We start from the raw sequence: 21,232 nt of genomic DNA, 5'->3' as shown, positions 1-21,232 counted from the left end.
TGTAATATGTACTGTCTTCAAAAGCACTCGCTTCGCCTTCACAAACAGTATATTTAGCATGAAGAAATCAGTGCATGGTGACACCATCACCCCACACCTTGGAACATTTGTCATTGTTGATGTGGAAAAATCAGCAAATTGATGGACTTGTTACACATTTTATATACCACTTACTGAAACTCCATCCTCACATGATTGTTCGCTGCAGTGCTCTGGTGACAGAGTTTCGTAACCTGACTGTGGTTTCCTTGATGGGCGAGAGTGAAAGATACAACTTTTTGGCAACTTTAAAATGCTAGGTATTAATGAACCACATATTTTTTTAGAAACAAAAGGGTGTTTCACTTACGACTAACCAAAAGTCTTTCATATGTAAATTGTAATGGTTTACAGAGTACGAAAATGTGAGTTCATTCGTTTTCTAGCTGAAGCTTGAAATCACCACAAAACTGAAAATCCACCTACTATTTAAGTCTTCCTGAGAAGTGTCTGAAAAGTCATTACATTGTTGGGAAATGAAAGTGAACAATTTAGATGCTCAAGTTTGTGTTTCCATTGCAGCTTGGTGGAGGTGTTGGGAGGTTCATGGGTGCTGGGTCAAAGAAGAAGGTGAACTGGAAGATTGGTGAGGACACCATGAGTCGGATGTGGAATGGTGTGCGCACAAACAATGGTATAATGGTGAGTATCGGGGCAGATGTAGTCAACAATAGTTTAATGGCAACAATAGTTTAATAGTCGTTATCTTACCTCACACATAAATGTCATTTTCTGATTGGCTGAGCACTCTTCTATTATTTTCAGTATAGCCACTTACAAGCGAGGTACATCTCAATGTACCCTGCTGTCAATGGGAACTCAGTCGGTACTTCATGGTAGGACTTCTTTATCTTGAATAACTTTGAATCATGCATGATGCACGGAAAATCAATGGAAGGTAGATAACTTTTAATCTGTTTTTCTTGTGTTGTCTGCAAAATTTATCAATGGCTACAGAAAGATTTACCTCGCATTCCAATGAATAATTATGACAAAACGTTCAAATGAGGTCCCTGTGAATATTAAGAAGCGGAATTACACTGCAGCGACTTACTAAGACAACACCAAGAAAAAAAGAGCAAGATGCAAGATTCAGATCATTTGATTCACACAGTTTGGCAGAAGTGTAAAATCTGATACTGATGCTTCAAACAGTTCAAAATTAATATTGAAGTGTTTGGTAGGATAAACTGTTGTTCACTGTATAGATGTAGTCAGGTAAAGTGCAACAATGGTATAATGGTTAGTATCAGGGAGATGTAGTCAGATAAAGTGCAACAATGGTATAATGGTTAGTATCAGGGAGATGTAGTCAGGTAAAGGGCAACAATGGTATAATGGTTAGTATCAGGGAGATGTAGTCAGATAAAGTGCAACAGTGGTATAATGGTTAGTATCAGGGAGATGTAGTCAGGTAAAGTGCAACAGTGGTATAATGGTTAGTATCAGGGAGATGTAGTCAGGTAAAGGGCAACAGTGGTATAATGGTTAGTATCAGGGAGATGTAGTCAGGTAAAGGGCAACAATGGTATAATGGTTAGTATCAGGGAGATGTAGTCAGGTAAAGTGCAACAGTGGTATAATGGTTAGTATCAGGGAGATGTAGTCAGGTAAAGGGCAACAATGGTATAATGGTTAGTATCAGGGAGATGTAGTCAGGTAAAGGGCAACAGTGGTATAATGGTTAGTATCAGGGAGATGTAGTCAGGTAAAGGGCAACAATGGTATAATGGTTAGTATCAGGGAGATGTAGTCAGGTAAAGGGCAACAGTGGTATAATGGTTAGTATCAGGGAGATGTAGTCAGGTAAAGGGCAACAGTGGTATAATGGTTAGTATCAGGGAGATGTAGTCAGGTAAAGGGCAACAGTGGTATAATGGTTAGTATCAAGGAGATGTAGTCAGGTAAAGGGCAACAGTGGTATAATGGTTAGTATCAGGGAGATGTAGTCAGGTAAAGGGCAACAATGGTATAATGGTTAGTATCAGGGAGATGTAGTCAGGTAAAGGGCAACAGTGGTATAATGGTTAGTATCAGGGAGATGTAGTCAGGTAAAGGGCAACAATGGTATAATGGTTAGTATCAGGGAGATGTAGTCAGGTAAAGGGCAACAGTGGTATAATGGTTAGTATCAGGGAGATGTAGTCAGGTAAAGGGCAACAATGGTATAATGGTTAGTATCAGGGAGATGTAGTCAGGTAAAGGGCAACAGTGGTATAATGGTTAGTATCAGGGAGATGTAGTCAGGTAAAGGGCAACAGTGGTATAATGGTTAGTATCAGGGAGATGTAGTCAGGTAAAGGGCAACAATGGTATAATGGTTAGTATCAGGAAGATGTAGTCAGGTAAAGGGCAACAATGGTATAATGGTTAGTATCAGGGAGATGTAGTCAGGTAAAGGGCAACAATGGTATAATGGTTAGTATCAGGGAGATGTAGTCAGGTAAAGGGCAACAGTGGTATAATGGTTAGTATCAGGGAGATGTAGTCAGGTAAAGGGCAACAATGGTATAATGGTTAGTATCAGGGAGATGTAGTCAGATAAAGTGCAACAGTGGTATAATGGTTAGTATCAGGGAGATGTAGTCAGATAAAGTGCAACAGTGGTATAATGGTTAGTATCAGGGAGATGTAGTCAGATAAAGTGCAACAATGGTATAATGGTTAGTATCAGGGAGATGTAGTCAGGTAAAGGGCAACAATGGTATAATGGTTAGTATCAGGGAGATGTAGTCAGGTAAAGGGCAACAATGGTATAATGGTTAGTATCAGGGAGATGTAGTCAGGTAAAGGGCAACAATGGTATAATGGTTAGTATCAGGGAGATGTAGTCAGATAAAGTGCAACAGTGGTATAATGGTTAGTATCAGGGAGATGTAGTCAGATAAAGTGCAACAGTGGTATAATGGTTAGTATCAGGGAGATGTAGTCAGATAAAGTGCAACAGTGGTATAATGGTTAGTATCAGGGAGATGTAGTCAGGTAAAGGGCAACAGTGGTATAATGGTTAGTATCAGGGAGATGTAGTCAGGTAAAGGGCAACAATGGTATAATGGTTAGTATCAGGGAGATGTAGTCAGGTAAAGGGCAACAATGGTATAATGGTTAGTATCAGGGAGATGTAGTCAGATAAAGTGCAACAGTGGTATAATGGTTAGTATCAGGGAGATGTAGTCAGGTAAAGGGCAACAGTGGTATAATGGTTAGTATCAGGGAGATGTAGTCAGGTAAAGGGCAACAATGGTATAATGGTTAGTATCAGGGAGATGTAGTCAGGTAAAGGGCAACAATGGTATAATGGTTAGTATCAGGGAGATGTAGTCAGGTAAAGGGCAACAATGGTATAATGGTTAGTATCAGGGAGATGTAGTCAGGTAAAGGGCAACAATGGTATAATGGTTAGTATCAGGGAGATGTAGTCAGGTAAAGGGCAACAATGGTATAATGGTTAGTATCAGGGAGATGTAGTCAGGTAAAGGGCAACAATGGTATAATGGTTAGTATCAGGGAGATGTAGTCAGGTAAAGGGCAACAATGGTATAATGGTTAGTATCAGGGAGATGTAGTCAGGTAAAGGGCAACAATGGTATAATGGTTAGTATCAGGGAGATGTAGTCAGGTAAAGGGCAACAATGGTATAATGGTTAGTATCAGGGAGATGTAGTCAGGTAAAGGGCAACAGTGGTATAATAGAAGTTGTTCACTGGTCATGAGCCGGTCATGAGCCGGTCATGAGCCAGCCATGGGCTCATGTACCCTCGAGGTTTGTTTATGTTCCTCCAGCCCACAGGGCAAGGGGAACATAAACGAACCTCAAGGGTACATGAGCCCATGGCCCCCGAGGGACCAGTGAACAACGTATTTATCTTACCGAACACCTGAATTTTAATTTTAAACTGTTTGAAGCACTTCTGTTGAATGCGAGGCGAATTGCCATTTTGCAGACGACACAAGGTAAATATATTTAGAGTTATCACCCTTCCATCGATTTTCAATCACAAAACATAGGTAATTTCCGTGCTTCATGTGTGATTCAATGTTATTCGAGACAAAGAAGTACTACCATGAAGCACCAGAAGAGTTCGGAATTCCCACTGGTGTACATTGAAAATAATACATGGCCTGTATGCGGGGTACATTGAAAATAATAGAATAGCATTTAGCCAATCAGAAAGCGACAATCATACACTTATACTCATGAGTAAGGACATCTGCCTGGTGAGAGTGAGGACGTCTTCTTTGTGATGTCTGCCATGAAAAGGGTGATTTTACTCCAGTGACTTTCTGATAATGTCTTTCTGTATGACTGTGATGATGTTGCAGGTGCTGCTGAAGCTGCTGACGATCAAGACACCCATCACAGATGCAGATGCTATCAGAGCCTTGGCCTGCAAGGTAGGTGGTAACCACCCTTGTCAACATTCTCTGGTTTTCAATATTCTAATGCAAGGCATTGTTGAACACGTGCAAAACTTATGTCCCCTTGGTAACCTTATGCTGACTGCTGGGAATGTGTAGATGTGCCAGGCTCCTTTGTTTCCCAATGTATTTTATCTCAGCCTCTCTTTGAGAAGTATGTTTCATTTAGAAAGGGCAGGAGAAGAAGATGGTTAAGAAGTTAAACACAGTTGACTCCAGCTAAACGTCTTACAGAAGCTGACGCGTGGTCTGATTAACTGATCAGATCAACACTACACAGGATTCTTAATAAGATTCATCTATTACCTGTGCCAATTAGCTGATGGACAGAATCTTAGCACTAAAACTACCTCACATGTGTGTTATAGTATGGGATTTACAGTCACCCTAGCATTAAGATCACTTTGGAGCTGTTGAACAAAACAACCCAAGGGCTAAGACTATCGTAAGTCCATGTTTAGGAATGGTAGTTACAAATCACCCGGGTTTACATTCTAGGGAAACTGGCTTTGATTTTGATCAGCCAATGTTTTGCATCTGATGACTTGGAATGTTGAGGTTGATGTATTGATTCCTATCTTTTCAGGCTCTTGTTGGGCTATCCAGATCTGAAACAGTTCGTCAGATCATCAGCAAACTTCCTCTCTTCCAAAACAGAACTCTCCAATGTAAGTCATCTTTAATAACTGGTACTTATTCCAAAAGGCTTCACCAACAGTGCAATGCACTCAGTCTCTCTAATCAATTCTGCTGTGTGCTGCTGTATACAGTATGTTGATGATTCTTGGTTGAGAGGGATATGTTTTGTTTCTTACTTTTATACAAGAGTAAGAAGGATCGTGTCCTCCATGTTTTCATGTCATGTTGTCAAGTTCTAGGGACTTATGTTATTACACAAAGGGGAATAGTTTTTGACCTGCAAGCCAATCTCAGTTGTAACTTTGATTATTTACATTTAGGGAGGTGCAAATGTGAAAAACATCCATGGTTGTAAATTATGTAGAGGAGTTAAGCAAGAGTACCTGTTGCCTTGGAATTATTTGTACATATTTGAGCACAAACATGTCTGCTGCACTGTCTGACCTTCTGCTCCAGCTCTGATGAAGGAGCCAGTTCTTCAGGACAAGAGACAGGAACATATCAAGTTCTGCCGCTATGCCAGCGATCTCCTGGAACGTGTGTCAGGCAAGCGTTCCAACACTCTTGATGCTTCTCTGGAGGACATCAGAAAGGTTAGTTATTGACCAAAACATTGGGAAAGAAGTAATTGGTCCCCTGTATGATAGTTTTATATATTTTAGAGCTGTGTGGCTGTGACCTTAATTATCCCAAGTTTATACCAGCTGCAGACAATCCAGTCATTGGCGTAGTGAACATTGTTCAGATGAGATACCTTCCAACTTCTGCCTTCGAGGCAGATGCTTTATCCTCTAAGGAGTAATCAGGCCCCGTTACTGATGGACCCATGATGATCTGGGTTAAACTTAGTCATCATCAACGCTTGCATGTCGTAAGAGGCAATTAACAGGATCAGGTTTTCAGGCTTACTGACTTTGTTGACACACGTCATCATATATCACAATCGTGTAGATCAATGCTCATGATGTTGATCTTTGGATTGTCTTGTCCAGACTCAATTATTTATTGAACATCACCACATATGTGGAATTTTGCTGAGTGCGGTATTAAACAAGACCAAACTTGCATGTTGCTCTAATACAGGTTATATTATTACTGTAGGCTAATACACTTTCTTAGACTTGACAACAGATGTTTTAATGAACAATTTAGGTGCTGAAATGAATCTGTTTGAACTTGTTATTGGTTTCTCTGCTCATTTCACTTTTGTGTTTCCAGGCAGACATTGTAGCACAGACCAAGATTATATTCCAAGAGCGAGAGCTGCTGCAGTTAATACATGATCATCTCTTGGCCAAAGGTGACATGTTTTTCTTATTTCTTGAACCTGTATAACGTACACACATTGTGCAGCTAACAGAAGGCAAACAGGAAACACAATACTGAAAGAAAACTGAAAACAGATTCTCATTTCCCAAGCTAAAGGGTTTTGGCAATATACGCTTGTTTTAAAGCTGTTGTGTATGGTATTTTGGTGATAAATGTCTTTTTGGTGAACGAATGTCTCCTGGCATTCTTTTCCTACCGCCAGGATGTGATTGTGACTTCTTTTGTATGTTTGCCAACATTGAAACTTGTTTCAAAATACCACTGATATGGCTATGAGATATAATATGAGTAAACTCATGGTGGCAGTAAACTTTTTGACTTCACCTTTAACTACGACCACCACTTTCATTACTTTTGAAGTTTGATTTGATAATTTGCGGCAGGGAATTGTCATCTAAGTCACAACTGCTTCTTTTACAATGAAATATTTCCAGATTCTAATGGAGAATTTTGCACCAGGGATTAGAAAATATGTTTAATGAAATCATTGGTGTTACAGGTTTCTCTGATGCTGCTTCTAGCCTCCAGAAACAAGCATGCCTGCCGCACTGTTCCACCCCTCCACTGGTCATCCCGACCAGCACACACATCTTCTCTTCACCATCCACACCCAGACTCGTAAGTCAATATCTCGGCAATAAGGCAATCCTAGAAACTCATCGGCTAATAGGCTGTAAACTCATAGCCAGCACAGAGACTGATTGATTTCCATGAACTACACTTAGTTTAAGGAAATGTGTTTCATACTTTGTTCCTTGGTTTGTAGTCCTTTTCATTGAATGAATCGGGGAATGGATCAAACTACTGAAGGATGTGACAAAATACAGTAGTTTTAATATCACAAGATTCTTTCATGTAATTCAATCCACAGACTAGACAATCACATCATATTTTGTGTATTTTGCTGTACTGATGTATTCATTCTGTGACTTCCATCTACTATGCCCTGTTGTACTCTTTCTGTGACTTCCCCCTAATTTATCATGGTGTTTCCTTTACTTTCAGTCTCGTCAACTTAGTCAGACTCATTCCGCCCACAACCTGGGATCCACGACTCCCACAGCATCTAGTCACAGTCTGACAGCCATACGAGACAGTCCCCCTGCAGCCTCCTCCTCTACCACCTCCAGTCCCGGACCCATCCGCTTCTCACTCACAAGGCAACCACCTACTCCATCCACATCAACAGCATCTGCATCAACACACAGGGTCAGTGTGTCTTCCAGAAAATTCCAGGGCAGACTTCATTACCCAACAACAGGCTTCTCTAACACACCAGTCAATTGAATTATTTGTCAGAAGCCTAAGTTTGCTGTAGTTTGTTTCAGGCAGGGAACATTATTCTGATAAAAGTCAATATGTAACATTTTGTAAAACGGAGAAACAGAGTTGGAAAAGTGTTTTTACAAACTGTATGACTGGATCATTAATTGGATAAAAACTTTTCGTACAGAGCCCAGAACTGTCAGGCAGTATTTTCTTATACAATCAGTTATTGTTCAAGGTGAATTCTTTCTAAAAAACTAACCATGTGGTCCGGAAGTCACCTTGTATGACAGGCATAGATGGCTTCCGACCCATATCTCTTTCTGAAACTTCCACAGGTATGAGTAAGTGCCAGGTGTTGTTGCAGATTTCAAAGGCCAGTAAGTTCCTCCGAGAGAAGGAAAGCCAGACACTTAGTTCAGTTCGGTTGAAAACCTCCAGCAAGACGGGAGGAGAGTATGATATCTCTCTCAACAAGATTGTCACCGAATACCTCAGGAAACAGCATGCTCTGTGTAGGAACCCAGTGGTCACATGTCCACCCATGTCATTATTCAAGTGAGTACTGGTGATGTTTGTGTGAATGTCAACAAGTGATGGTCATATGTGTTGAGTGATGTTCATATATGTCAACAAGTGATGTTCATATGTGTTGACAAATGATGTTCATGTGAGTGTTGACAGGTGATGTTCATATGTGTCAACAAGTGATGTTTGTTTGTTGACAAGTGATGTTCATATGTGTGAAGGAGAGAGGTTCATGATATTGTCAAGAAGTGAGGTTCAGGTGGGTGCTGAGGAGTGAGGCTCATGGTAGTGTCAAGGAGTATACAGAATGACCTGCGAACTCATGTGCGTATTAACAAGAAAGTGACTGAAGAGTCAGATTGCTAGATTCCCTAACAAGGAAAGATAAATATTTTTCTGTGCAGACCTCATCGATGCCCAGAACCAAAGGGTCGCACCAGTGCACCACCATGTATTACCTCCAGACTCAGGAAGAGAGAAGTAAGTCCATAGTGTTCCACTTCAGGCAACAATTCTCTATATTGTAAATGACCATTATATCCTGCTTATATATATGATGCAAATACCAGTCATAGATACTTAATAAGTGGGCTCAGGGGTAGCCTAATTGTTAAGACACTGGCTCGTCATGCCGAAGGCCCAAGTTCAGTTCCTCACATAGGTACAATGTGTGAAGCCCATTTCTGGTGTACTCTGCCATGATTTTGCTGAAATATTGCTAAAAGCAGCATAAAACTATACTCCCATGTTAGGTGCCTAAAACTAAATTAAGCAGGTCATGAAAAATATAATTTTTCCGTATCCTGACTCATGCTTAACTGCTTACTCTCCTCTTCCTGGCGAAGGTAGTGGAACACCTGAAATCCCTTGAAGTTCCCTTCTGAAAGAACCTGACGTAAAATCATACTCACCCAAGTATTACCTCCCTTTTCCCGCGCATACATGGTCAGCTGACCGCCATGCTTCTCCCTATCGCCCAACAAGGGCGGCTGGAGGCACTGGGGGTCCTGTACACGGCGATAAGTTTTTCATTCTTTCATATTTTTTCTAACTAAATTTGTGCTGTATATGGTTTTTGACTTCTATATATTTTTCATGTTTGTTATTATGATACAATTTTGTAATTATTGTGTCTATTTCTAACACATATTTCATCAACTGAGACTCAACTCTCAGTTGATGAAATCCCGTTTTCAGTGCAAATTGCGGCTGTCGGCAGTTGACCCGCATGTACTTTGTTGGCGTGTAAACCTTTATGTTCTGCTCGCATTCATTGTGCTCTTTGCATTAGATTGTCTGAAGGAGAATTTTTATTATATTTACGCTTTGTTCATAGACTTGCTAGAGACAAGCAACGTTGGCTCACATTAGTCTAGTGAGATAAGGTCGGGTAACCAGTTAATTGTTGATGCTGAGATTCATTCCAGCAAGAAGCCAGCCGTATCTCCAAGGTCGTGTCCAGGGCCAGGCGAGTCCCCTCCCAAGTGAGTGAGTGAGTTTGGTTTTACGCCGCTTTTAGCAATATTCCAGCGATATCACGTGGGCCTCACACATTGTACCCATGTGGGGAATCGAACCCGGGTCTTCGGCATGACGAGCGAACGCTTTAACCACTAGGCTACCCTGTTAAGACAACTGGGTTGGTTGGTAAATCACCTTAAGTCGGAACTGGAACCTCAACAAGATATCAGATTCCTCGGGATTCGTTTCATCACTACGTTGAATCAGATTGTAGTTCAGGAGGACTGGTGGGTCAAGATTCAAGAAATGATAACGCAAGCTCTGCTCTCTGTTGACACTTCGACAATGGCAGTGTCTACTAGGCCTCCTCACGTCAGCACAAGATATGACCAAAAGACAAAGACTGCAGTTGCGTCCCTCACAACGATTCTTGAATCTTCATCTCAACAACACAGGACAGATTCCACTCCCAGACAGCCTGAAGCCTTTTCTGATGTGGTGGACTCGCCAATCGAATGTCTGCGCAGGAACCTATATGTTAGAGCCAGTATTCAACAACCACCTTTGTGTAGACGCATCCCTACAAGGATGGGGAGCTCATATGGGAAACAAGGTAGCAGCAGTAATCTGGAACAAAAAGGAACAAGATCTTCACGTCAACTAGTTGGAAATGGCCACTGGTCGACAGCATTGAGAAACAAGTTATTAATGATCCACACAGACAACTCAACAGTAGCGGTTTACATAAACAAAGAAGGATCAACAAGATCACTATCTCTGCTACTCCTAACATTTCAACTGTTCAACCTAGTGGACAGTCTGGATCTTCAAGTAAAAGCATGTCACATACTAGGAGCCTGCGACGTCATGGCATATGCCATATCTCGTCCCCTACATCCATCTCCAACAGAATGGATGCTGCATTGGGAAGCGTTTCAACTAATCAGGCAAACCTTCAGACAACAAACAGACAACAACCTTTGTGTCGCCAGTACCAGATCCCTTAGCCTGGGCAACGGACGCTCTCAGCATTCCATGGGAAGGACTAAACTTGTACGCGTTTCCCCTTCCAGTACTGTTACCAAAAGTCATTGAGAAAATCAAACAAACGAAGAAGTTACAACTGATTTTGGTCGTGCCTTACTGACCAACGAGAGTTTGGTTTCCAACACTTATAGAAGAGTTAGGACAACCAACACTACAGTTACCATAGTGGAAGAATCTTCTCATTCATCCCCACACAAAACAAACACACAGCCAAACATCAGTATTCTGTATGGACCGTATTAAAACTTGTTTGAAATGTAGAGGATATTCAGCGACAGCGGCGTAAGCAGTAACCTTAGCTTTATGGAAATCCACTCACACACTTTATGACAAGTGTATGCCAGGAAAAAGGGATTTTCGGCAAACAAGGCAACTCATCCTCAAATATCAGATTATTTATGCTATTTACGTCAGTCTAAAGGTCTGAAGGGTTCTACATTATCTACATATTTAGCTGCTCTCAGCTCAGTCATCACCATGGGAACAGGGACCAAACTGACTAAAGTACCAGAGCTCATTGCTTTATTGCGTTCCTTCAAGTTGGAAGATCAGCAACACAGATTTAGAGCTCTAGCATGGGATCTGAATATTGTACTCCAACATCTCACAAGTGATGTATATGAACCACTTGATCGAACGTCAACTGAAATGTTGACTCAAAAGACGCTATTTCTACTTGCCTTGGCTACAGCGGCAACAATATCAGAAATTCATGCTGTAGACTTTAATCGAACAAGCTTCGACACAAGTCACCAGGAAACAGCTCATTTAGGTCTAAGATGGGACTTCATAGCAAAGAATCAAGTGCCAGGTCAACCAAATAGACAGTTCCGTATACCGGCTTTGTCTTCAATCTTAGGACCGCATCATACACAAGATTTATCATTATGTCCTGTGAGAGCATTGAAAACATACATTGCATGTACCAAGTCTAGAAGACAGCGTTTCAAGCGCCTATTTATCCCTATATCTACTGAGACACCCACAGAAGTATCCCACAACACTATCTCAGTGTGGATCAGAGCTGTTATACTTAGAGCATATAAAGCAGCAGGATTAGACCCTCCACGAGCCTCTAACCCACATGATGTCAGAGCTCTAGCCTCTACACTAGTGCTACATGGGAATTGCTCGCTATCTACTTCATGTTTTATGGAAGGCTGTTTTTGGAAGTCAAATACAGTATTCGCCAACCATTCTTTGCAAGACACAGCCATGGAGGACGTCACTGGCATTCATCAGTTTGGACCACTTGCCGTTGCTCAGCAACTAACAGTTCCCCAACGACGCTGACTTAACTCAACAATTTATCACATGACTTACGGAAGCCAGACGCTCTGCAGAGTAATTAAGTGGAAAGTCTATGCGCTGACAGCAGAATCCAGCCTGGCCTGACCCACCGCCGGATTCTGTAAGCAATTAAGCATGAGTCAGGATAAGGAAAAATATGTAATTTTCTGAATGAAATTGATATTTTATACTTATCCTGACTCATGGCTAAAGCCCTCCAAGCCGCCCCTCACAGACATGCTGAATTCTCGCATTCTCATGTCAGGCGATTACAGGAGAGAGTGAAGTAGCATGGCGGTCAGCTGACCATGTGCACGGGAAAAGGGAGGTAGTATGTGGGTGAGTGTGATTTTAAGTCCGCTTCTTTTCGAAGGGAACTTCCAAAGATTTCAGGTGTTCCACTACCTTGGCCAGGAAGAGGAGAGTATGCAATTAAGCATGAGTCAGGATAAGTATAAATTATATTAATTTTATTCAGAAAATTACATGTTCTAATGTGAATATTACATAAATTGCAACGTTGTTGGTGATGCAAATGGCATGACAAAAGGTAAGATACAAAAGCACTAAATTTTAGCTCTACCCGATCCCTAAAAGTTGACGTTCATTGTACTGCTTCCCTGTCAAACATGTAGCCAGATGCCTGTTGAATATTCTGCAAATTCTTTACTGCTTTTCACAACCAATAAATGTACCTATCAGTATTTAGAAATGAGTAAAGACAGTCACTTAAGAATTATTGAATGTGAAGCCAGATTGATTAACCAGATAAGCAGTTTTAAGGTTGAAGCTTTAATTCACTTTTCCAGGTTTGATGCAGTTTCCAACGAAAAGATGTTTCATGGCCTTTTTTGTGATTCATTCAGATTTGTCCAAGATTTGGTGGCATGGATGGAGCCAGATGCAATAGGAAGTATATCTACAGCAGGTGAGTGTCATCCTACTTCAGTTATTTAACTGGTATTTCTAGTTATTTCCTCTTCATGTCTGTTGATTGTACTTTGTGTGTGCAGGTTCCGGCCAGTGAGGACGTACCGAGATGGGGATGAAGACGGATTTGCTTGTTGTGCCTTTAGTGTGAGTACTAAGAGATCCTGACATACCAACTGACAAATATTGTTAAAAGATTTCATATGCTGGGTCTTGGTCAGTAAAATGATTATTCTGACTTATTGGGAAAAATTTAACTGAACGGAATAATGTACTAGTGACTGCTATTTCAGGCTTATTTTATGAAACAAATTATTCAATATTCCTATTCTGTGCATGATAAACAGGGCTAAGCAATTAGGAAACACTACTGATATAGTGAATCATAATGTGTAGTGATAAACTATCACAAACTTCAAGACAATACACAATAAATGATCTCATGGGTTTTTCAGACATTTTGTTCAAGAATATGTGCAGAAGTGTGTCAATTCATTACCATCTGTACACAAAGAACACAATATTTGATGAAGATTGCACATATGTCTTTATTCTTGTTTCCAGTCTGATGAAAAGTACTTGTTAATTGGGACGTTCTCTGGTGATGTGAAACTGTCAAGCAAGTTGACTGGTGAGGTGAGTCAGTATCAGTGCTCTTGTTAGTGACACAGATTTCAAAGTTTCTTACTTTGTTGATAGTGCTCACTCATCTTTTCCATGGTGATTCTGGTAAAGAGTTTTCACAAGTGTTAACAGAAAGGACTTTGATGATCAAGCATGATGATTTTGTGTGTAGCCATGCTTGTTTGTCTCAAGTTTGCTTGAAAAGACATGAACTATTGCTGACTGCTGGGGGTAGCCTTCTCAAGCTCATCTGTAGTAAAGAAATCTAGCATTCAGTGATAAGCTTGTTATGCATTACCTTAGTGTTTGATCTGACCTGACCGTTGTGTTTCAGCAAGTAGATACCCTCACCTGCCACACGTCCCCTATCATCCATATTGAACCTTCTAGGGTGAGTACACACAATGGACTGTGCACTTCAGTTGTCTGTGACCTTCATGCTTAATCAGTCAATCAAGTCTCATGAAGAAAGACACAGATAAGAAGTATCAAGTAATAACAATAAGCTTTTCTATTCTCAGTTACCTGGAGGTTGTGCTATCATGTGTCATAACCTACCCCTTTAGCTATGACTCTTAATCAGTGATTTGTCACGTCTGATCATAGTCTGTTTGAACTATCATCATGCACTATTGCTCACAGTTTTGAGATACCCACTGAGGGTTTCTACAAGATACTTGTGAATTCTGCATGCAGTTTAGTAGTCTTCTGATTTCAGGATGGGAAGCTCTTGTTGACCTCAACGTGGGGAACGATGCAAGACTCATCTCTATGGGGCTTTGGGGAATCACTGGAGAACAAGTGAGTAATGAAAGTAGGAAGATGGAGACTTAGCAATGTGTGACATGAATATTGAGGAAGTGAGGTCCTTCAGTATCTTGCTCTTGGAGCCTGTCAGAGCACATTTCCTGCTGCAGAATGTTGTCTTGATGAAATAAATATATAGGAGAAACATTTAAAGGCAACACTGTATTTTTAGAAGATTTTAAGGTTTGGGAAAATGGTTGTGAAGGGATGCTTCTAGCTGACTGGAGGTTGTATTTTGTCCCCTGCCACAACGTAGAGCGGGGTACTATGCATTCAGCGGCATCCATCTGTACGACCCCATTCTTTTTACTGCGCAAACTCATGCACTGTTCTACCCAAAGTCTTCAGATTTGGTGACAGCCTACATTGGGGCATTACCCAGACACCAGTCAATTTGGATGACCTTGACCTTATTTTCAAGGTCACCACAACACTTTGACCACTTTTCAAACTTATTTAAATGCGATATCTAATAAAACATTGCCATATTAGTGGCAAACAGTTGGGGTTTTTTTGCTATCAGTAATGTAAAGCATGAAACTAAGCATGTAGAAATCAACCTGAAAGTGATGTGAAAACAGTGTCCCTTGACAACGTGGGGTATTATTCCTGATATTTTTGTGCTACTTACATGAGTGGATCAAGGTGATATGGCAGGTACCAGCTCCTATCACTTTGATCATCGTGTCACATAATGATGGCCATGATGGTTGCTACAATAAGTTTTAACTTCAGTTGCCTTTTTTCTTGCAGATTCACATTTGATGATCACTATGCAGAGTTCAGTAAAGTTTTACAAGACAGAATTATCGGCACAAAGGATGAAACAGCACATGTACGTATTCTCTTCTATGGTCCTATATGCTCTTTTGTGTGTACTGACATGGTGGTTGTAAGCACTTATTGGACCAAAGGGAAATTACCCCTTTGATGTAAGTGTCAAACATAATAAGTGGTGGTTGATCGTGTGAGATGGGATAAGTACATAAATATACAATTTATGGTTAAAATTTCTATTCTAACCCATTTCCAGGAAGCTTAAGGAGATTGTGGGTTAAATTGATTACCAAGTGCAGTATGTGCAGTATGTGCAGAAGGCAACAAAAAAGACTGGTTCATTAGGCCAGGTGACATGAGTGATTGTCTGTCATTGTATCACTCATTCTTTGAAATGGGTAATGATAGACACTCTTTGTCTTCAAGCTTTATATTTCATTCCTCTTGAAATATTCAGTAACTAAGAGTAAACTTTATGTGCATAGATTGGCAGAAAATGAATGAGTGGTCAGACTGTGAGACTGGACTGATGAAGGTTTATTGTGTCCTGATTGTTTTAATGCTTTCTTGTTATCAAATATATGTGGAATATTGTTTATAGGGAGCACTCTGAGTATGTTAGTGTGTGATGAAGAGGTTTAATGTCACTTTGGAAGTTTGTACTTGTCAAAGAAGATTTGCCGTTTCTAAGAATATATGTGTTTGTTTCAGATCTATGACACACTCACAGGCCAGAACATTGTCACATTGTTTGATGCAGACAAAGCTAACAACTACAAGTCCAATGCAGCTACATTCAGCCCCACAGATGACCTTGTCCTCAACGATGGTGTACTGTGGGATGTCCGAACTAGTCGAGCCATTCACAAGTTTGACAAGTTCAACTCCTACATCAGCGGTGTCTTCCATCCCATGGGCCTGGAGATCATCATCAACTCAGAAGTTGTATCCTGTCCCTGTAGATTCACTAACGCCTATAGATATCCTCCAGTACTGGCAGCAGCAGGTGATAGCGCTTGTGATAATACTGGGGAAATGTATGTTTTACCTGTTTGGTGATTGACATCCATTTATGTTTGAAGTTCACTGTTCTGATCTGTTTCTGCTATACCATGAAATGCCTTTGGTTCTCTGTTGAGGGAACAACTTTAGAGAGTGTAAAAAGTCACAGTGGTTCACAGGTATCATTTGTCTTTTCATGTTTCTGTTTTTGCTGTGGAATTTTCTAATGTTACTGTGGTTATTTTGGTTTGGGTTTCTTGTGCCTAAATAATTAAACAGAGGCTGAAATGTGCATGTCTTTGTGATGCATGAGTGTGTCAATACGATATGATCTTGTAAAGAAATTAAGGTTCAGAATTTGTAAAGGATACATTGAGTAATTAGAGAGTGTGCTGTTATACTGTTTGTTCTTTTTTACGTTCATCTTGCCTACTTGTGTGTAAAACACTAAAAATTCATTGGATATTGGAGATAAATTTTGTCTGTTTTACACAAATATGGCCCTTATGCAGAGCTCTAGGACAGTCTATGTATAAATAATGGGCATTGCATTATTTGTTAATCCTCAGCTGGTTTGTCCAGATTAACAGGATTTGCCTGTACATGATAGTGTTCACTCCTTAACCACCCGCAGTGGGACATCCGAACCTTCCATCTATTAAACACAGTTCCAGCTCTAGACCAGTGTCAGATCAAGTTCAATCACTCTGGAGATGTCATATATGGTAAGACTCTTAACAGTTTACTTTCAGTTTGTGAGTCCACAGTGGTCTATGAACTTTCTTAGAGCAAGAGCCACATACAGTGTGAACATGCAGTTGCTGTAAGCAATGTTTTCGTCTTAACTTTTGTATATACTGTATTTATAGAGATTGGATCTTATAGTGGGATTGTGTGCCAGAACTAAGCATTGGAAACTACAAGTTGCCTGAACTGTGTATGTAAACTGAGACACCTAGGCCGCTCTCCACAATGAAATCTTTGTACTAAGATCATGGTTATGACCACATTTGACTGTCACTTTGTGTGATATGAACCTTCGTACTATGAGAACCAAACTGTATGAATGTTAAGGCTTGTTTGAGTAACAGACTTGTCTATAAGATCTCTATTAGGATGGGAAGTTTTCCTGTGAATAGATGTTATCTTTATCTCCTTTTGTGTTTGGTGTATTTTATGCATTAATGCTGTTTGTTGAATTTGTAAAGCTATGAAGAGCGAGTTGATCACTGGATTGTCTGGGTCAGACCACTGCCATATGGTTGTCATAGTCCTGAGTACGACACTGACTCACCATAAAGGGCAAAATGGCTAGAACTGGAGCATGGAACCTCATTTGAATAATATTTTGTTCATTCTATTTCAGCAACGAGAGTTGATGAGGACCCAGATAATCCAGAAGACCGCTACCGAAGTCCATATGGGTCAACACTGCGCACTTTTGATGCCACGGACTATAGCAGTATCGGTCAGTTGTTGTGTCCAAGTGTAACCCATGGAGACAAATATGCGTGTCATTGCTGCCATTTTCAAATAGACAAATGCATATTTAAAAATACATGCAGCAACCAGTTAGCAAACTTTGTGAAACCTTAACTGGGATTTATAAATACACCAAATGTAAACCTAGGTCTGCCAGAAATGACATTACAACTCCAGATTGGATTTTCATGTGTTATTTTTTTATACTTTCAATTATAGTTATTTAAGAAGTGACTTTACTGGTTTAACAACAATATCCAGTCTGTTTCCTCACAATCGAGAAACAGTAGATTAGTAATAGTAGGCATAGCCTAGTATTTTTATAGGAGTTTGAGAACATTTGCAAAAAATTACTTTGTTAGTCACAAGGGCTCACCCAGCTTGCAATGACAGTTGGTGTTATTTAATCCCATCACAAAACCAAACTGTCCCAGTGCAGCCATGGAGCTAAGAGTTATTTCCCCTGATGGTCAGTCTCACCTTTGACCAACCTTGTGTGTGCTCAACTACTTAACAGTTATATTTTATGTGTGTTTCTATAGTTCCTCAGAATGGTTGACTGGGAAAGCCCCTAAGAAGACCTGAACCTTGATTGCTCAGTCAGTACAAACCCGAGTCAGTGCCATGCACCTGTTTAGTGTTGTAGTATGGTTTTTGTCTTTATCAGCCACTTCAAGTAACTTAAGTTTCGAGGCCATGTTTCCCAAAGTTATTTTATCACTATAACTGTCGACAGTCATAGTGCCGTCTTAGCTTGGTGAAACATGAAACATGGTCATGAATTTTAATGAAAGTCACTGAAAGGAATGAAAAGTACACTCTGAAAAACATTTCAGTGTTGCGGTTTTATGTTTGTCCATCATGAACTACTCTATTGTAGTCCAGTGGAGAGTGTATGCACTTGCTCCTCAGATAGCCAGGGTTTGATTCCTGTATTTACCTACTGCAAGCAGGACACCCTTCTGTATATGCTGATTTACATTGCTTTTTGGCAGGTACCATGGACTTAAAAACAAAGAGCATCTTTGACCTCTGTACAGACAAATCAGACTGCTATTTAGCTGTTGTTGAGGTAAGCTATGGAATCTTGGTAATGGCAGTGAGGGCAATCAGTGAGACATCAATACATTTGACTATAGAGACTTGTCCTTAGTTGGAGACAAGCTTAATACTGATTGTAGATAATAGGGTCAGTTTGGATTCTGCTGGTATTCTTAGATTGCGTTGTCTTAGAAAACATGTAATGCAGTTCAGTTAATGAGGTTCAAGTTTTCTGTCAATTTTCATGAAAGTAATCATTATAAAATTAAAGTATTGATTGTATAAAGTATATGCATAGTTCTGATGTTTGAAGTTGAGAAATTTGTAACATCATTCTCCGAGCAGGAGAAACACTCCAGGGAAGATATACTTGAAAGTTTGTAGGCTTTTTAAGCCACATGCCTGGTCATATAGCAGTTTTTCTGTGAAATGAAAACCACATATATGGCTGAAGTGTTGTAGATTGATTCCTAAAATTCTAATTGTCTTGCCCAGTTTAAACTAAATGCTGGGTTAAATTTTTGTGGGACATGCACTAAACAAGGTTTGAGTTTTGGTGATTAGAACAACAGATGCATTGTTGTGACAATGCGGCAAGTGAGATAACCCACTCAGACTAATGAAGTGTCTGGCTACAGTTTTATTCGGAACAGTCAGATGCTCAGTTTCAGTCTAATGTTGTTTTGCAGAATCAGCAGTTTTCGGAGGTCGGAGGTGAGGAGAGTGTGTGTCGGTTGTACGAGATGGGCAAGCTGCGAGATGAAGAGGATGATCAGGTATTGGATGACACTCTTAGTCTGATTCTGCATCACATGACATTTACAGAGGCAGTTATGTTTTGGAATGCCATGGAAATATGTGTGTTGTGTATCTTATTACAAGTATTCAGAATTTCAAGAGGGTATGATCTTCTGTAATGTGTCATTTTTCAGATTACACTTTCTTACTAAAGTACAGATTCCAGCTTCAAATTCACAACCTTAGAGTCAGGCAGCTAATCGCCAGCACACAAATTCGACAAATATGACGCGTTACATTTGACCACTTTCTGGATGGCATTGTGTATTCATAGGATATAATCTTTATGGTATTTTTCTGTAGCTCTGTGTCATTTAACAATATGACAATCAGACTGTTTGAAAGCTGGCAAGATTTCAACCAGACATTGTTAAAACACCAAAGCAATGTTTTCTACCCAAATCTATTATCAGCAGGAAGAAGAGGAGGAGGATGAAGAAGAGGAGGAGGATGGAGGTGATGACGATGATGATGATGATGACGATGATGATGAAGACCTTAATATTGACCTTGGTGATCTAGGATCAGATCTGGATCTGGGTATGTTCACGGTCATCTTGACAGGATAGTGTTGTCAACTGGTAGAGATTTCAAGGGGGATAATCCTCACATGCCTAAGATTCCTAGAATTAGAAGTGATGTCTATATATTGTCTTACAAGTACTGTATTTCCTGCAGCTTTATGATGTTACTGATCTTCATACATTCTACTGGCCTTATCCATAGCAGTGGATTCCATGTTTAAATTGATCCAGGGAACCTCTCGTTATCGTGTACAACAGACTTTCTTCACTTTCAGATGACCTTGTTGATGAGGAGGAAGACAATGAAGAAGCAGAAGAAGCGGAACCAGAAGAGTACAGCCTTCCCAGTGATGATGACGATGATGATGACAATGATGGTGATGTTGACATTGATGACGATGCTCTGTTTGAGCTGGTGTAATCGACTGAGCCCACACTAATGAAGATGCTAGTCAGTGTTTGTAATGTCTCACGTGATACCCAGAGAGATATATTTTACAGGGATGGCGATTACTTCCACGTATCTATCGCTGCTGGATTAAGTGTGGTAACAATGGATGACAGGGCATCATTTACTGGATTCATGACTGTGTGTGTGGTGCAACTGTCAGAAGCACACTGCCATACATGTGTCAAGATACCTCAGTGTCAGTCATATTTCTATACAAGAAAAATAAAAATGGTTTTAAATGTTTTAAGATAGTTAATACTCTGTACTCTTGCATTACATGGGCATGTAGATGTGGCTGATATGTATCTTAACTTCCTATGCAATCATTCAGGACAATAGCTAGAGAAAATAGAATCAAAACACCTAAGGTGCAATGTTTGAAATTGAAGAGGTCAAGGTTGGTTGCCTTTGCATCAGTCCCTTGATGCAGATACTGTAGCAGGAAATCTCAAATCCCCTTTTCACATGGCATAGAACAATCATATATCGAGAATAAACCAAGGCTGGTTCTTTTTCTCTCAGCCTAACATCACACATTCTCAATATTACAGTGTTACAGCCATTTTATTTGAAACTACTTTTTTTCAGCCAACTGAAACTTGTTTTTCAGCCTTTTGAACTGCTTTTTCAGCATGTGGAAAGGTGTTTTTTATCCAAATTACAAAGGTGTACTTTATAAAATTAAAGCTGGATCAGCACATTGAAAACCAGGTAAAACTTTCAGCATCAAATTTTGTCAAGTTCCTGTTAACAAGGGAGGTAACTGTGATTAATGATT

General features: G+C 40.1%; 1 protein-coding gene across 1 annotated transcript in view; it reads left to right on the top strand.

Moving 5' to 3' along the window:
* LOC137296645 (DDB1- and CUL4-associated factor 1-like) overlaps positions 1–20,697 on the top strand; it is a 44,861-nt gene extending 24,164 nt beyond the window's left edge. Inside the window, exons 16-37 of the mRNA XM_067828463.1 lie at positions 562–681; positions 4,363–4,434; positions 5,045–5,126; positions 5,554–5,690; positions 6,316–6,397; positions 6,926–7,044; positions 7,432–7,635; positions 8,060–8,250; positions 8,625–8,700; positions 12,885–12,946; positions 13,032–13,095; positions 13,513–13,584; positions 13,907–13,963; positions 14,291–14,373; positions 15,133–15,214; positions 15,868–16,101; positions 16,793–16,883; positions 17,525–17,626; positions 18,636–18,712; positions 19,371–19,457; positions 19,893–20,019; positions 20,279–20,697. Coding sequence (XP_067684564.1) covers positions 562–681; positions 4,363–4,434; positions 5,045–5,126; positions 5,554–5,690; positions 6,316–6,397; positions 6,926–7,044; positions 7,432–7,635; positions 8,060–8,250; positions 8,625–8,700; positions 12,885–12,946; positions 13,032–13,095; positions 13,513–13,584; positions 13,907–13,963; positions 14,291–14,373; positions 15,133–15,214; positions 15,868–16,101; positions 16,793–16,883; positions 17,525–17,626; positions 18,636–18,712; positions 19,371–19,457; positions 19,893–20,019; positions 20,279–20,424 — 2,367 coding nt within the window. The 3' untranslated portion in view covers positions 20,425–20,697. The remainder of the gene's footprint in view (positions 1–561; positions 682–4,362; positions 4,435–5,044; positions 5,127–5,553; positions 5,691–6,315; positions 6,398–6,925; positions 7,045–7,431; positions 7,636–8,059; positions 8,251–8,624; positions 8,701–12,884; positions 12,947–13,031; positions 13,096–13,512; positions 13,585–13,906; positions 13,964–14,290; positions 14,374–15,132; positions 15,215–15,867; positions 16,102–16,792; positions 16,884–17,524; positions 17,627–18,635; positions 18,713–19,370; positions 19,458–19,892; positions 20,020–20,278) is intronic.
* The last annotated feature ends 535 nt before the right edge of the window (positions 20,698–21,232 follow it).

Source organism: Haliotis asinina, chromosome 9, assembly GCF_037392515.1.
Source record: "Haliotis asinina isolate JCU_RB_2024 chromosome 9, JCU_Hal_asi_v2, whole genome shotgun sequence".
Taxonomy (NCBI): Eukaryota; Metazoa; Mollusca; class Gastropoda; order Lepetellida; family Haliotidae; genus Haliotis; species Haliotis asinina.
This window is presented reverse-complemented; position numbering and strand designations above follow the sequence as displayed.